General features: G+C 46.4%; 1 protein-coding gene across 1 annotated transcript in view; it reads right to left on the bottom strand.

Moving 5' to 3' along the window:
* Window positions 1-1,740: 1,740 nt before the first annotated feature.
* The window catches only part of LOC124613460, a 171,908-nt gene continuing 155,374 nt past the window's right edge, over window positions 1,741-18,274 (bottom strand). The window contains exons 5-8 of the mRNA XM_047142164.1: window positions 16,800-17,040; window positions 10,614-12,135; window positions 2,011-2,085; window positions 1,741-1,974 (exon numbers count right to left, since the gene is read on the bottom strand). Coding sequence (XP_046998120.1) covers window positions 1,741-1,974; window positions 2,011-2,085; window positions 10,614-12,135; window positions 16,800-17,040 — 2,072 coding nt within the window. The remainder of the gene's footprint in view (window positions 1,975-2,010; window positions 2,086-10,613; window positions 12,136-16,799; window positions 17,041-18,274) is intronic.

The raw sequence follows: 18,274 nt of genomic DNA, 5'->3' as shown, positions 1-18,274 counted from the left end.
AGAAACAGCGTACGGCAGACTTACAAACGGGATTAATACAGTTTACTGAGAAATATCGCTACAGCTGTTGTGAATTTAATTCTCAGTAGCATCTGCAAGTCTCGAAATAAGCTGCGTATGTTGTAAAGAAAAAAAGCACAGGCTTATAAAATGCCAAATGTCGTACAGAGTGATTTCTGGCGAGCTGTGATGCGAATGTATGATGAATATGATTTCAGATAAATATGCTTTGAATACTCTATGATCCAGTTTACCACAGTGGAAAAGTGTGTAGTTCATCTACTCCTATCATACACGGCACGTAATATAAATAATGGCACAATCACGGACGTATTCGTTAGATATTCGTAAAATACTAGCTTAAAGATATATGCTATCTTGATTTTCATACAGTGTGAATGGCAAGTACATTTGCAAACGACGATTATTGATGAATTACGAGTAAGAACTACTGAGCAGATATAAGGAGGAGGCCAACTCTGGCGCGAAAACAAAATCTCTGAACGTAATTCAAAACATTTCTCTCTTAGGGTTCTGTACCGAAGAATCTAATTCATATTCAGGCACAGATACTGTCACTTTAATGCAGAGAATGTAGTGTAACTGACTCAATATAGCGGCATAAGTTAAGACTTCGAAGAGGCAAAAGGAATTAAATTATTTTCATACAGCGCAAATTTCTTAAGTTATAAGACCCTAAATACATCACAGTTAATTCAAGATATCACTCGAGGTATACAAAGACGACAGCAGGCAAAGATGTGAATGTTTACTAACGCGTCATTACACGAAAAGTCTTATCTACCACCATACAGCAGCACATACGAATTTTTTCTGATGAATTTACTTTCCTACTCGACACTGGATACGAAAAATAACAGTGCAGTGACACGGAACATTAATTTTTACCCTGAAAATTCTTTCGGAAATAGATAGGAATATTTGCTGAATGTAAGACTGTTATCTGCAGACAACAATTTCGTTACAGCTTCACTTTCTTGGAAATAATGCCTAATACGACTGCTAGCAGAATTTCGTCTCATATAATAGCACGTTTTCATTGTGGAGGGTTTCAGTGAACATACTGACACATTTAACAGTCCTACTTTCCTAGTTTTACTGTCGCATGTCGTCAAGAAATTACATAATGACATAATATGAATCTTTAATTTGATTACAAATATTATTGAGGATGACTGTTTTTAAACAGTTTTGTCATTAAAGTATTACGTCGACTTCGAATGGTCATCTCTATATCAACAGGGTTGAAGCGCAGTGATGCTAAAATGACAATTTCTGTGCCTGAGAGTGATCGCTTATGATCGAAACGAGTAGCAATAAAAAAGTTATTCATTGAAGCAGTTGCCGATATGTTCAACGTAACTGTATTTGCACATAGTTCCTTTCAAGAAGAAAGCTTGTGCTTGGTTCAGTATCGTGGTAGGAAGAATATGCCGAATATTAATGTATATATAAAAAAAAACATTTTCCCTTTTTCTTCCTATCATTTGCCAAAAATATCGTTTCGATGTCTTAAAACGACTGTAGATATCTTCAAACGACTCAGAGATGTTAGTTCGATTGACAACTTCCACCTATTCGAGATACATATCTGTTCTCTCAATAGATGATGGCTAGAGTGACAAAGCGTGCCATACGATTTGGCCTCATGGTTGGTCACCTGTTGGCACGCTTGTACATGACACTGTACTTCGCGCAGATTTGGATGACCGACAGTTCCTAGAAGCCTCGGGGGCGAGGCATGGCGATGAGCCGACTGCGGCCTGCGTTGGCTCCCGGGGGCGGAGCACGCGCCCTGCGAGACCAGGCTGCCACCCCCGCGGGAGGCGGCGTCAAGAAAGCTCGAGGCGCCTCCCCTCCAGCATCCGCGACGGCCTGTGCTGGCACCGCCTCCACGTCCCCGGTCGGCTTGCCGTCGGGCCCGGCGCCGTTCCGCGCCACCAGAGGCAGCGCCTGCGGCAGCGACGGCGAAGGCACCGGGGGCAGCGCCACCGCCTCCAGCGGCACTGTGGACGCAGAGCCCACCAGCACCGGCTCCTCGTCCGCCAGCGAGTGGTCTTGCACCTGCAACACGTAGTTCACCGTCAGACTAATAAGCTACCTGAGTGATTAGAAATGTTACGGACTACAGCAATAAGCTATGTGATCAAAAGTACATTGCAACACCCCCATGTAATGCGGATCCGACAACTGCAGGTCACAAGAGGCGCACCCGTCGGTATAAAAGAAGGTGGGGAGTTGGGTTGGGCTGTTTGGGGGAAGAGAGCAAACAGCGAGGTCATCGGTCTCATCGGATTAGGGAAGGATTGGGAAGGAAGTCGGCCGTGCCCTTTCAAAGGAACCATACTGGAATTTTCCTGGAGCGATTTAGGAAAATCATGGAAAACCTAAATCAGGATGGCCGGATGCGGGATTGAACCGTCGTCCTCCCGAATGCGAGTCCAGTGACGTGGGGAGTATTCTGTTATTGGTACAGAAGCAGAAACAGAAGAACGGGCGGATCAGAAGAATTCAGTGACCTCAGACGTGGACCAGTCACTGGAAGTCACCTCAGTAACAGATCCATCAAGGACATTTCAACCCTTCTAAAGCTGTCCAAGTGAACTGTAAGTGATGTGTATATGAAGCGGAAATGCGAAGGAACAACGGTGCAAAACCAAGCTCAGGCAGATATGCACTGACGGATGGGGTCCGTCGAACATTGCACAGGGTGGTTCTAAAAACTGCGTTCAATCAACTAAAAGAATCACTGGTAGGTTCCAGAAGTCCAGCTGGCAAAATGATGCTGCATAGGAAGTTAAAAAGAGCGCCATACAATGGTTCAGCAGCTCCTCGTGGACCACACATTTCTGAAGCCAACACTGGGCGACGCTTCAGGTAATGCAAAGAGCGACGTCACTGGGCAGTGGGTGACTGGACACGAACGATTTGAAGCGATGAATTACGCTATACCCTGTGATAATTCCATGCAAGGGTTTGGGTTTGGCGAATGCGTGGACAACGTTACCTGCCGTCATGGTTTATGCCAACGGTGACGAAAGGAAGGGAGGTGTTACGGTATGGGTTTGTTTTTTGTAGTGTGCTGAGGCTGAAAGCGAGGGCAAAACTACAGCCGTAATTTTTCCCAAGGGCATGCAGCTTTACTGTGTGGTTAAATGATGATGGCGTCCTCTTGGGTAAAATATTCCGGAGGTAAAATAGTCCTCCATTCGGATCTCCGGGCGGGGACTGCTCAAGAGGACGTCGTTATCAGGAGAAAGAAAACTGGCATTCTACGGATCGGAGCGTGAAATGTCAGATCCCTTAACCGGGCAGGTAGATTAGAAAATTTAAAAAGGGAAATGGATAGGTTGAAGTTAGATATAGTGGGAATTAGTGAAGATCGGTGGCAGGAGGAACAAGACTTTTGGTCAGGTGAATACAGGGTTAAAAATACAAAATCAAATAGGGGTAATGCAGGAGTAGGTTTAATAATGAATAAAAAAAATAGGAGCGCGGGTAAGCTACTACCAACAGCATAGTGAACGTATTATAGTGACCAAGATAGACACGAAGCCCATGCCTACTACAGTAGTACAAGTTTATATGTCAACTAGCTCTGCAGATGACGAAGAAATTAAAGAAATGTATGATGAGATAAAAGAAATTATTCAGGTAGTGAAGGGAGGCGAAAATTTGATAGTCATGGGTGACTGGAATTCGAGAGTAGGAAAAGGGAGAGAAGGAAACATAGTGGGTGAATATGGATTGGGGGAGAGAATGAAAGAGGAAGCCGTCTGGTAGAATTTTGCACAGAGCATAACTTAATCATAGCTAACACTTGGTTCAAGAATCATAAAAGAACCAGAGGTTGTACAGAGTTTCAGGCAGAGCTAAGGGAACAATTGATAGGAATGGGGGAAAGAAATACAGTAGAAGAAGAATGGGTAGCTCTGAGGGCTGAAGTAGTGGAGGCAACAGAGGATCAAGTAGGTAAAAAGACGATGGCTAGTAGAAATCCTTGGGTAACAGAAGAAGTATTGAATTTAATTGATGAAAGGAGAAAATATAAAAACGCAGTAAATGAAGCAGGCAAAAGGGAATACAAACGTCTCAAAAATGAGATCGACAGGAAGTGCAAAATGGCTAAGCAGGGATGGCTGGAAAACAAATGTTAGGATGTAGAGGCTTATCTCACTAGGGGTAAGATAGATACTGCCTACAGGAAAATTAAACAGACCTTTGGAGAAAGAAGAACCACCTGCATGAATATCAAGAGCTTTGATGGAAACCCAGATCTAAGCGAAGAAGGGAAAGCAGAAAGGTGGAAGAAGTATATAGAGGGTCTATACAAGGGCGATGTACTTGAGGACAATATTATGGAAATGGAAGAGGATGTAGATGAAGATGAAATGGGAGATACGTTACTGCGGGAAGAGTTTGACAGAGCACTGAAAGGCCTGAGTCGAAACAAGGCCCCGGGAGTAGAAACATTCCATTGGAACTACTGACAGCCTTGGGAGAGCCAGTCCTGACAAAACTCTACCATCTGGTGAGCAAGATGTATGAGAGAGGCGAAATACCCTCATACTTCAAGAAGAATATAATAATTTCAATCCCAAAGGAAGCAGGTGTTGACAGATGTGAAAATTACCTAACTATCATTTTAATAAGTCACAGCTGCAAAATACTAACGAGAATTCTTTACAGACGAATGGAAAAACTGGTAGAAGCCGACCTCGGCGAAGATCAGTTTGGATTCCGCAGAAATGTTGGAACACGTGAGGCAATACTGACCCTACGACTTATCTTAGAAAATAGATTAAGGAAAGGCAAACCTACATTTCTAGCATTTGTGGACTTAGAGAAAGCTTTTGACAATGTTGACTGGAATACTCTCTTTCAAATTCTAAAGGTGGCAGGGGTAATATACAGGGAGCGAAAGGCTATTTACAATTTGTACAGAAACCAGATGGGGCATGAAAGGGAAGCAGCGGTTGGGAAGGGAGTGAGACAGGGTTGTAGCCTCTCCCCGATGTTATTCAATCTGTATATTGAGCAAGCAGTAAAGGAAACAAAAGAAAAATTTGGAGTAGGTATTAAAGTCCATGGAGAAGAAATAAAAACGTTGAGGTTCGCCGACGACATTGTAATTCTGTCAGAGACAGCAAAGGACTTGGAAGAGCAGTTGAACGGAATGGACAGTGTCTTGAAAGGAGGATATAAGATGAACATCAACAAAAGCAAAACGAGGATAATGGAATGTAGTCGAATTAAGTTGACTATAAGAAGGAACCGGTTGGTAGGACATGTTCTGAGGCTTCAAGGGATCACAAATTTAGCATTGGAGGGCAGCGTGGAGGGTAAAAATCGTAGAGGGAGACCAAGACATGAATACACTAAGCAGATTCAGAAGGATGTATGTTGCAGTAAGTACTGGGAGATGAAGAAGCTTGCACAGGATAGAGTAGCATGGAGAGCTGCATCAAACCAGTCTCAGGACTGAAGACAACAACAACAACCGTGTGCTGAGACACCAGACAAGAAGAGTTCGCGACAGCTGGTACCAGGAGTACCGCGGACGTCCGTCCGCAGCGGGAAAATCATCGCTGCGCGTAAACCAATCACGCTGTCAGCGAGAACCACGCCCCTGCAGCGCCAGCGCCACCTGGACGAGAGAGACGTGCGCTTAAATAACCGTGCTCGAGCAGAAGTTGTTAGTTGCAAGATGCAAGTCAGTTCGAGTCCTGCTAGAGTTCCTGCAGAACGTTCGTCATATCTTCAACCCTTCAAATTGTCGAGTGAGAAAGAACCAACGGCCGATAGATAGGCAGTGGTTAGTCTTCCGCTAGTGATGTTCAGAGAAGGTGTTCAAACTGTCATGTGATGAATATTGTGTCAGTGGTGTCGCTGAGAATGTTCTCCGTTTACATTAACGCACAACTGGCATCTACGTCCAATGATTGTCAAATACGCGCGAAACAACCAGGTGTTTCACAAATAATGACTGCAGCTTTAGCCAAACGTGCAACCTGCTCTTCAGGACTGTCTATCGGTGTCTGGTAAGCCAAACACTTCATTTCTCCTCCAAAAAATAGACCCGTAGGAGTGACGTCAGGAAAACGTGGTGGCGATCGTACTGACCCACCCCTCCCAGCCTAACAATTAGGGAAGACACTATCTACACGTTCTCTGACATTAGTGTCAATGTGTGGTGGAGCGCCATCGTGCTGGAACCATATCATTGGTTAACTGCTAGCGGGACGTTCTCCGGCCTTTCCGGTAATACTTCACAGTGAAATATAGGGTAATTTTCTCTACCGAGAGTATTAAGTAGAAGGTATCGCTCAAACAAATGGTGGTGAACAATACCAATCCATACGTTTCAAGGGTGCCGTATCACATTTCCCGGGAGCGTATCTCTCGTTTTTCGGCTCGGGTCGGCCAGAGGTTTAGTTTGAAAGACCGGCTGGTTCGATCAGTCGCGTGCAGACTTAGCAGCCAATGCCTTCTTGCGAAAGGCAGGGACGTGTGGAACACCAGCGGTGGCTCAGAGGCAAGGTTGGTCGCGAGTATGCTTCTTTGGACTGTACTGTGGACCACCTCGAGGTTGTTGTGCTGGCTTTCCCGTTCCTTGAAGGGAATTCTTTGACAGTTGTGTTGACTGGCTTAGACCATCTGTTCAAATGTTAGTGCTGTTTTAAGTACTGCAAAGATAACGTGGACAGTTACTGAACTGGAGGACAGTTACTGAACTGGATTGAGTTGATGGAGTTGTGAAAAAATTTTCATGTCGTTTAAGTGTTGTACAGATCAGCTGGGCAGCCATAGTGTTCTTTACTTTGTGACATTTTGTTGTTTAAATTTACCAGTAGTTTTAGGTGCTGCTCAGGTCAACTGGGCAGCTGTTGAGTTCATTTGACATGTCCTGGCTGTTGATTAAATTTTTTGGGGTTTTAAGTGCTGCACAGACCGACCAGGCAGCTGTTGGCATGGTTGATGTTGCTGCTGACTTTGCTTGTAATATATTAATGTGGATTTAATTGCTGCGCAGCTCTAACAAAATTTGAGTTGACTAGCAAGGCTGCAGGTTGACTTTGGTGGTCTTCAGGGCATTTGTGAATTGAGCTGTTGCCGATATTTACAATTTCTGTTAAGGTAGCAGCCATGGACCGTGCGCCTGGCCCCGGCGAAGCTTCAAGTCCACCCTCGGGCATGGGTGTGTGTGTTTGTCCTTAGGATAATTTAGGTTGAGTAGTGTGTAAGCTTAGGGACTTATGGCCTTAGCAGTTAAGTCCCATAAGATTTCACGCACATTCGAACATTTGTTAAGGTAGAAGTATCAGGCGCTGGACTTCAGAGAGATAATACTCCGCCGATTTCGAAATTGTCCTCTATATGCAGATCGAAATCCGATTAAGTCGGAAGACGTGGATGATAGTAGTTGTAGAACGCTGTGAAACAATTATGTCCTTCAGTCCTGCAGATCTGTATATAGTGTGTGTCCTAGTGGTTTGTCGGTAGTGACCGTTCATTTGGTTGATGAAATACGTGGTTTGTAAGGCATTGAATTAGAACAATTCCCCAGCCCCCCACTCAAGAACTGCTCCTGAGATCCAGCTCGGGTTACAAAGGTAAATTTCAGTTAATGGTTGAACACACGATTAGCCACAGGATTTTCTAACTCCCAGACATGGCTATTGCGACGGTCAAATATTCCTTCCCTTGTGAAGCGGGCCGCGTCAGTAAACAAAATACACGTTTGGAAGTCAAGGATTTTTACGGTCTGGTGCAGATCCCACTGGAGAATCCCACGTAGTAGAAAGAGTCATCAGATGGTAGGTCTTGAAGTTTTGATATTTGAACGGATGAATGCGCCTCTCGTGCAGGCCGTTCCACTCAGTGGCTTTGGAGGTTTTTTTCTTCCTTCGATAAGGATCGTTTGCTAGTGCAGAGGCTTTCCTCGATTCGCTGCAATACGGCTTCCTCAAACTGAACAGTTAGCAAACTGCGAGGTCTACCAGTTTCCCGTTGTTGTCTCTAAGAGATCTTATTTCGCAAAGATTGCCGTCAAGTCTTTGAGTATGACGTGACTTGGTAACCCTCTCCCTGGAAATAGCTCTGCATACCGGCGCCTTGCTGCTCGACTACTGCATTGTGCCTCCCCATAAACGAGATGCATAACAGCTGACTCGGTTCGGATGTAATCAGCCATCAAGAATCTGTAAACATCAATAGAAACTTTCTCGTAAACACAATATAACGTAAGCGATTATAATTTAATTATTTATCCAGGAATGTGGAGACGGTTAACAATAATGAAAACTTACCCTCCCTAGAAGTAAGATGTAACTGTGTTCCAAATCAGATTGCACTGTCAGACAACTGTGAGCGTGGGCCTAAGGGAAGCCCAGCGGAAAACAATGCACCTGCGGCATTTATGTCACATAGGAGAAATGTTTCTTTCTGTCTCCTCTAGTAATTCTAAAAATTTGTTTACGTTGTTTTTGATCCGTGTATACTAGGCTGACTCAGGGTTCAGCATGTTACTTGTCAATGAAGCAGACCTACATACTGCTTTGTGTGTGTTAAAACTTGTGCTACAGACGAACATGTTAAATTTTTAAGGAAAGTGCTTGCCGCCCTCTGATGGTGTAGCTGGTGGTGACTCTAACCTGCTCAGTATTGACTGTGAAAACTACGCATACGTTACGGCGCAGTAATAATGAATGCAATATCTCACAACAGCCTCGAAAAACTATTGCGACACCCATACCCGAAAGGTATAAAGATATATTTTAGACCTGCTGGCTTCATCAGACACGATCTTTTCGAGGACGTCACTAATGACAGATGAATTAGCGACCACGGTGGTACACAGGAACGGTCATCGTAGATAATGTCATCAAGGAAACTAGCAGACTATTTGTATTTGGTGGAACTGATTGCCACTATCAACTTACTTAAAGAACGAAATTAGAACAATTAGTTCAGATCTGGCAAGCGCTCGAAGATTGTGATTAAATAAAAGACGACAAAGACACGACTTGATCTATTGCTAATACGCGGAGAATGGTCTGCTTGACTCTCACGACGAAAGCCTGCAAGGAAACGTACAGAGGAAACACAAAAGGAACTCGTGCATCTGTAAAAGTAACCAAGCCTGCCGCTTTCAATAATTTTCACAGCCATATCCTGACGAAAGATATACAGAGTAGAACAGTCCATAGGTGTTGAATGACCATTCCAAAACAAAAACAGGTGGATAAATCAAGATACCATCACACAGAGTATCTTCGTTGATAATAACATCAATACTGGTGATCACAAAGCAGACGAAGTTACGGAATTCTGCTACTTTGGAAGCAAAATAACCCCTGACGGACGAAGCAAGGAGAATATAAAAGGCAGATTAGCACGGGCAAAGATGGCATTCCTGGTCAAGGTCTCAATTCGAGAAAGAAGTTTCTGAAAATAATCTTTGGATTGCATGGTAGTGAATCATGGACAGTGAGGAAACCGGAAGAGAAGATAATCGAAGTGTTTGAGATTTGGTGCTACAGTAGAATGTTGAAAGTTAGGTAATGAAAGAAGAAGTACTCGGCACAACTAGCGAAGAAAGGAACGTATGGAAAACACTGACAAGAAGAAGGGACAAGATGATACGACATGTGTTAATACGTCAGGGAATAACCTCCATGGTATTAGAGGTTGAAATACATCCAGCCATTAATTGAGACCATGGGATAAGGTTGCCGAATAAAAGAAATTCCTGGTGGGTTGCAGCAAGCCAGTCAGGTTGATAAGGGTGTCCTTCCTAAGGGTCATCTGGCGCATTTCCTCTGGTGTTTCCGCAGATATTTGCATTTTCGTTTTCGCACCATGTGCTGGTGTCATACCAAACAAATACTTCTCATAACATGTTTCATGCGACGCCCACCGTCCACAGAATGCATCAGTTTCAAACAAAATTCTTTTCAAATCGAAATTGTAAATGCCTATTCGATAGAGCGCCGCCTGATTAGTCTAGTGCGATATTCGTTTTACCGATATGTTTTAACGGAAGCAGTAAAACATAATAAGTGGGTACTCCAGCAGCGACCGAGCAGCACGGTTCTGCATGACTGTAGCCGTCAGGGCTGGCCAGGGTGGTGCTGCCGCTGCTGTAGTGCTCGTTATCACTCGTGTTTTACTGTTCTTGTTAACACTTACCGTAAAACGAATGTCGCACTTGACTAATTTGGGACCGCTGTGTCGAACTGGCAAGTAAAATTCCACTTCAAAACTCATTTTGTTTGTAACGGGAAACATACCAATGCTTATTTATAATCGACGTTGGGCGTCGCATGAAAGATGTAATGAGCAGCCTTTGCTTGGGCTGACTCCACCTACACGGTGCGAAAACAAAACTGCATATATCTGCCGAAACACCAGAGAAAATACCCTTGACCACTCTCAGGAGAGAGACACCCAGTATATGCAAACAAAATAAAAAAAGATAAAAATGAAAAACTGGAATCTGTTGTGTGTTAGGGGGTTCACTTCTTGACACCGTTCTGTTGGACGCCAGATCCGTTTGGTGAACACAACACAAACTGGGTGGGTGCGCTCACCTGGTAGTGGCTGGAGGCCGTGCAGGAGAGCGGCCCCAGCTGGTGGTGCGCCGAGACGTCGTGTGACGTCACGATGTGTCCGTCTCCGAGGCCCAGTCCACCTGCAGCGTAGCCGCCGCCCCCGAAGCCGCCAGTGGTGAGGGCGCTGCCCGCGAGGCCGCCGGCCGGCAGGCCGCCGCCCCCGTGCCCTCCGCCCCCGAGCAGGGCGGCAGCGGCTGAGTCCTGCACCAGCACCACGTTGTCTGCCAGTCCGCCGCCGCTGCCGTACATGTCTGCGTTTCCGTAGCCGTTGCCTCCCGCACCACCTGCGATACTGTGTCCAGTGGCCGAGACAGCAGAAATACCTGCACTCCCGAAAGCATCCGCCACAGCTCCTCCTGCGCCATAGCCCCCACCACCAGACGCGCCAATACTAAACCCTATTCCGTTACCGCCAGCAACTCCTCCACTGCCGTATGTGTCCGCCACAGTGCCTCCTCCACTGTATCCTCCACCTGCTCCAGACGTGATGCCGAATCCGCTATCAATGCTGTGACCACCACCACCAACACCAACACTACCACCTCCTCCATTTCCGTACATATCAGACGAGCCTCCAGACGCTCCTCCCACATCCTGCGCGAGCACCTGGTAACTGGAAGGATCGATGTTGCCCTCACCCCCTACGCCACCTTTCAGCACTATGTCCACCAACCCTGCAACAGCGGGATCTACTGCGTTCAAATCACTGTACCCGCCGCTACTACCACCGACATTGTTGTGACCGTCAACGGAACCAGAGTCGATCGACAGTCCGAGCTGGCCACCGTAAGCGGCGTCTCCTCCACCCAAGTCTTTCAAAATCTGACCATCGTAGTTGCCTTGCAATCCCACACTGTTGAACTCTTCATTCAGAGCCGTATCTTTGAGTCCTCCGTCACTGTATCCACCACCCCCTCCACCACTGAAGTACGAGTCTTGCTGAAAACCGCCGCCGCCGTTGCCTAAACCGTCTTTAATTAGTGAGAGATCGCCCAAAGTGTTCCCGAAATCTAACTGACCACTCCCAAACCCGTCTTTGAACCCGTAGCCAGTATACGAGTCTTTGATGTGTGTGTCCTTGAAATGTAGTCCGCCCCCAAAGCCATCTTTGAAACCGACGCCGTTGAACTTGTGGCCACCTGCGAACCCGTCCTTGAATCCAGGTCCTCCGAATCCGTAGCCCCCGCCACCGCCGCCTCCACCACCGCCACCGCCTGCGCCTTTAAAGTGCAAGTCCTTGAACACGACGTGGCCGTGCGGCTCCTTGTGATAACCGTCCTTGAAGTGGCCGCCCCCTTCCTTGTAGTGGCCACCTTTGTAAGAGTCCTTGATGACGTTACCATAGCTGTCCCTTAGCACGTGGCCGGCACCAGCGACATCGTTGAAGGAGGCGGACAGCGGTAGCGGGGGTGGTCTCTTGTGTGGGGGCGGATGATGGTGATGGATGTGCTCGCCCGGAGGAGGCCTTCTCAGCGGGATGAAGGGCGGTCGCCTCAGCCTGCTGGGGAAGTTATATAAATTAAAATTTCAGTTTTGTAGGAATACCACCGGCGAGTTTCAACGGTGAGTCATTTTCAAGTACATATGTTAAGCTTCCAGCTTAGAATGTGATATGAAACTGGAATCTTGAGATATGTGTTTGAGAATGACACATGGTTGACACTGGCCAATTGCACGGATAATACGAATACAGCTTGCTTGGACCATGTTTTCAATCTCATAATATACCGGGTGATGAAAAAGTCAGTATTAATTTGAAAACTGAATAAATCACGGAATAATGTAGATAGAGAGGTAGAAATTGACACACATGCTTGGAATGACATGGGGTTTTATTAGAACCAAAAAAATACAAAAATTAAAAAATGTCCGACAGATGGCGCTTCATATGATCAGAATAGCAATAATTAGCATAACAAAGTAAGACAAAGCAAAGATGATGTTCTTTACAGGAAATGCTCAATATGTCCACCATCATTCCTCAACAATAGCTGTAGTCGAGGAATAATGTTGTGAGCAGCACTGTAAAGCATGTCTGGAGTTATGGCGGGGCGTTGGCGTCGGATGCCGTCCTTCAGCATCCCTAGAGATGTCGGTCGATCACGATACACTTGCGACTTCAGGTAACCCCAAAGCCAATAATCGCATGGACTGAGGTCTGGGGTGGGGACCTGGGAGGCCAAGCATGACGAAAATGGCGGCTGAGCACACGATCACCACCAAACGATGCGCGCAAGAGAACTTTCACGCCTCTAGCAATATGGGGTGGAGCGCCATCCTGCATAAACATCGTACGTTCCAGCAGGTGTTTATCAGCCAGGCTGGGGATGATGCGATTCTGTAACATATCGGCGTACCTCTCACCCATCACAGTAGCAGTTACTGACGTTTTGCTGTCCAGCGCCATCTGTCGGACATTTTGTGAACTTCGATTTTTTTTTTTTTTTTTCGTTCTAGTAAAACCCCATGTCATTCCAAGCATGTGTGTCAATTTTTACCTCTCTATCTACATTATTCCGTATTTTATTAAGTTTTCAAATTTATACTGACTTTTTAATCACACGGTAAATTACACTGCGTCCATATTAATAAGCATGCATACATTTAACTATTTTTTGGAACAGCAACTCAGTCTCGCAGCCTGGCGGTAGTTCCTGTCTGTTAAGTTTTCTGACGCCGTTAATTGAATCTCGTATTTTTTAAGCCCTGTTGTGTATACTCTTGCTTTTTCTTAGGTTCTACCTAGTTCTTTGTTCCTCTTAAGCACCTTACGTATGGTTTCAGTATCATATTGTTCAGTCATATTATGGGCACAATATAGCGTCATTGTTCTTATACGTTCTTATATGTTCATTCGACGTCTGCTTTCTGTGCTTTCTTTCTAACAACTTCTGTTAAGTTACTCTTGATGACCTTCGTCAATTACGCTTGCATTTATGGCTCTGCACTTCTCTTTGGCACATGTTCTGGTGATGGGATGTACCCGAAACGCGTCAATAACTCAGAATTTTTTAACAGCAAGGGACTAGTTATTCTAGCAACTTCATGGCACAGTTTAACTACACTTGCTTGACAGTTGCTAAGGGACAGAGACATTGTAGGCCAGGAGCATTCATAGGCAATGGTGGGCGATGTGAAACACAGTACTTAAAGAATAGAGATGGACTGGTATAACTATAGCGAAAAATGGTACAAATTTCACCACACGTGAAAGCAGGGTAACAGACATAAGAGATATCATGCTTGACCCAAGTCAGAGTCCCAACACAGATGTCAATATCAGACTTTCAGTACAGAATATGCCCTCCTTGGGCACAAATGCACATTTCGCGCCTGTTATTCTTGCTGGATACCAAACTGTCAATTAGTCCTTGGGGGATATTGTTCCACCCCTCTCTCAAGGCGGTTTCCAGTTCTTCCACGGTTTGGGAGGAGGGTTTCGCCAAGATACACATCTGCCAAGTGCATTCAGGTATGCTCTAGAGGGATTAGGTCTGGGGAGTACGCAGGCCATTCCATACATTCAGTGTCACTGGAGGGAAAGAGGGGACAGGAAAAACATGGCTAAATTACAGACCACTCATTCGTGCCTATAACATAACCTCTAGGCTGAACTGATGACGTTCATGAACATTTTTTCGTGCATATCCGACACATGTCCGACACCTCAGGGGTCTAGTGTGGGCGGGAATTGTCGTCCATAAACAGAATTTCGGTATCTACCACATCCCTAAAGAGGCGGATATGAACGAGAATAATGTCCCCGCAACACCGCTATGCTGTAACGTGACCCCGCAGAAAGATATGGAGCGATACTCGGTCATTATGCAGCATGCATGCTTATACCATAGCGTCTAGGCTACGCTGTTGAGTCCATGAATATTCTGTGGTGCATAACGTGTTTCTTTCTCCACACTAACTGGAGGCCAAAGTCACTTTCCACAGCGCAGCGGGGTACGTCGGAGAATATTACTCTAGACCACTGTTCTTGACCCTACCGAAGATGCACCCTACAACGCTTCCTCGACGATGGCGTGGTTCAAGTGGGATGCATTTAACACACTTCCGAGTGTACAAACGAGCCTGAGTGAGCGAAATTGTTCTGACAGAGAACTTGTATCGGTAGCGGTTGCAGTCTGCAGTGATCTGCCTAGGTGTGAGATGTCTGTTCCTTTTCGCCACTAAGGGTACGAATAGTTCCTCTTTCGGTATGCGGTCCGTCTATGACCGCTGGCATGCTTCCACATAGTATTTCACATTCAGCCTTTTTTAATCGCGAGATGACCCTTCTGGGAACATGCTTCACTGTTTCCATAGTAGTGACACTGACCGGTTGCGAGCCATTCAACTGCTCGTCGAAGACCGTAAGCACTCAACTGAAGTCTTGCAGACATATTGCCGTGTCACACAGAATGACGCACTTGTCAAACACCGTACTGCATGAACTGTCGATTTCATAAAGAACGTACACAGGCCTTGCTGCAATAACGACTTTCCACCCTCTATCTTTCGTTTTACTATCATTGCTCGGGTGTTCGGTAGCAGTTTTCGCCTGTTCTGTGGCAGTCGGCAGCTGTTCCTTTGTCAGCGTTAATTGTTCCTTAGCAATTATCTAGCAATGTATATTACTCACAGCTGAGTACACAGAGCAACAAAAGTTACACTACTGGCCTTTAAAATTGCTACACCACGAAGATGACGGGCTACAGACGCCAAATTTAACCGACAGAAAGAAGAGGTTGTGATATGCAAATGATTGGCTTTTCAGAGTATTCACACGTGCTGACATAAGGAAAGTTTCCAACCGATTTCTTATATACAAACAGCAGTTGACCGGCGTTTCCTGGTGAAACGTTGTTGTAATGCCTCGTGTAAGGAGGAGAAATGCGTACCATCACGTTACCGACTTTGATAAAGGTCGGATTGTAGCCTATCGCGATTGCGGTTTATCGTATCGCGACATTGCTGCTCGCGTTGACCGAAATCCATTGACTGTTAGCAGAATATGGAATCGGTGGGTTCATGAGGGTAATACGGAACGCCGTGCTGGATCCCAACGGCCTCGTATCACTAGCAGTCGAGATGACAGGCATCTTATCCGCATGGCTATAGCGGATCGTGCAGCCACGACTCGATCCCTGAGTCAACAGATGGGGACGTCTGCAAGACAACAACCATCCGCACGAACAGTTCGACGACGTTTGCAGCAGCGTGGACTATCAGCTCGGAGACCATGGCTGCGGTTTCCCTCGACGCTGCATCACAGACAGGAGCGCTGTGATGATGTACTCAACGACGAACCTGGATGCACGAATGGCAAAACGTCATTTTTTCGGAAGAATCCAGGTTCTGTTTAGAGCATCATGATGCTCGCATCCGTGTTTGGCGACATCGCGGTGAACGCACATCGGAAGCGTGTGATCGTCGTCGCCATACTGGCGTATCACCCGGCGTGATGGTATGGGGTGCCATTGGTTACACGTCACTTTGAACAGTGGACGTAACATTTCAGATGTGTTACGACCCGTGGCTCTACCCTTCATTCGACCCCTACGAAACCCTACATTGTAGCAGGATAATGCACGACCGCATGTTGCAGGTCCTGTACGGGCCTCACTGGATAGAGAAAATGTTCGACTGCTGCCCTGGCCAGCACATTCTCCAGATCTCTCACTAATTGAAAACGTCTGGTAATGGTGGCCCAGCAACTGGCCCGTCACAATACGCCAGTCACTACTCTTGATGAGCTGTGGTATCGTGTTGAAGCTGCATTGGGCAGCTGTACCTGTACACGCCATCCAGCTCTGTTTGACTCAATGCCCAGGCGTATCAAGGCCGTTATTACGACCAGAGGTGGTTGTTCTGGGTAGTAATTTCTCAGGATCTATGCACCCAAATTGCGTGAAAATGGAATCACATGTCAGTTCTAGCATAATATATTTGTCCAGTGAATACCCGTTTATCATCTGCATTTCTTCTTGGTGTAGCAATTTTAATGCCCAGAAGTGTCTAAGTGTTTCGTCATCTTACGTTGAGAAAGTCCACAAGGCGGATTTGTGTGATACTGGTGCAATACTGAATGGGGCCACAGATTACTTTCTGTCGGCCCCAAGAATAGGTAAGGCCACTGGGTGCGTACTCCATCCTCCACATCCGTGTACTCACCTGCCACTGAATTTTCCGGGCCGTGGGCCAGGCCTGAAGGGCGGCGGTCGGTGCACGTGGTGCTGCGGCGGCGGCAGAGACAGCAGCGGTGGCGGGGGCGGCAGGGGCGGCGTAAACAGCAGACTCGCTTCGTCGCCCAGCGCCGGTAGGTGCACGTGGGGGGCGGCGGGCACGGGCAGCTCCACGTGCGTCGACAAGTGCTCCTCCAGCGGCTTGCTGCTCACGATGGGCTTCCATTCACCTGCAAACAGCGCACGGAAACTCCGTCACAGGCGAGGAAGACTCTCGTATTGCACATAGTGAACGTAAACAAGTTTTATAGCAGCCACTGCTGCACACATGTTGTCTCGTTCTGCGTTAATTATGCATATTGTCTAGAGAAGAAAGTTAAGCTCACGGAAGACATGGTCGAATGTGAATGTACCTTCGTTCACATGCACATCGGCGTGTATTCAAATGATTACAGTTCCACTTCTCCGTTATAAATAGAACGACTACAATAGCTCATTAGTGTTTTTCATGTTTAGTTTCGTTACCAGACCTACTACTGTGAACAGCATCAGGTGCAGAGCGACAACTATGAAGGAAACAGAGGTGCCGTGTACTCATTTGAGTCAGTATTATTAGCATCCAACAGAGTTTGAAAGTTGTCTTATGGGGGGCTCAGTTAAGCGGGCTGGTCGAATTGTGCAGGGATATTCGGATGTGACAATGGCCCATTGTTGTAGTGCACGGGAAAGTAAGAGTGGCTGCTTTTTCCAAGATCACTGTATTGTTCAACAGGCTCATCGTAGCACCTTCACGTCTTCTCCTGCCTTCAAGAACAAGTGATGTACTTTCTGCAACATTTTGCGTAATTCTGGGCCATTGGTCGGATATTAGAACATCCGGACTAGGAAATTGTCGTCCCATGAAGAGGCCGCCGCTAACACCGCCATAGAAACGGCTGCGTTTGGAGCGGTACCATGACCGGGAAATATGCACTGCTGATGAAGGGCGTTGCATTGTGTTCAGAAATGAATCACAGTTTTGCACTATCCTGAACGACCATCGCCAGCGAGTATGACAGTGATCTCTGGAGAGCTCACATTCTTCAAATGTTTTGCAGAGACAAAGCAGTGGCTAACCGTCAGGTATGACTTCAGTTGGTTGGTTGGTTGAGAAGGGAACCAAACAGCGAGGTCATCTGTCCCGTCGGATTAGGGAAGGATGGATAAAGATGTCGGCCGTGCCCTTTCAAAAGAACCATTCCGGCATTTGCCTGAAGCGTTTTAGGGAAATAAAGATGGCTGGACGCGGCTTTGAACCGTCGTTCTCCCGAATGCGAGTCCAGTGTGCTAACCATTGTGCCACCTCGCTCGATGTGACTTCAGATCACGGCTGGCAGCGACAGAGGTAACCTTGACGCTACAACCGTACGTCACGGACATCATGTGTCCTAATGTGTTACCTTCCATGCGACAGTATAGTGGCGC

This window comes from Schistocerca americana, chromosome 4 (assembly GCF_021461395.2).
Source record: "Schistocerca americana isolate TAMUIC-IGC-003095 chromosome 4, iqSchAmer2.1, whole genome shotgun sequence".
Classification (NCBI taxonomy): domain Eukaryota; kingdom Metazoa; phylum Arthropoda; class Insecta; order Orthoptera; family Acrididae; genus Schistocerca; species Schistocerca americana.
This window is presented reverse-complemented; position numbering and strand designations above follow the sequence as displayed.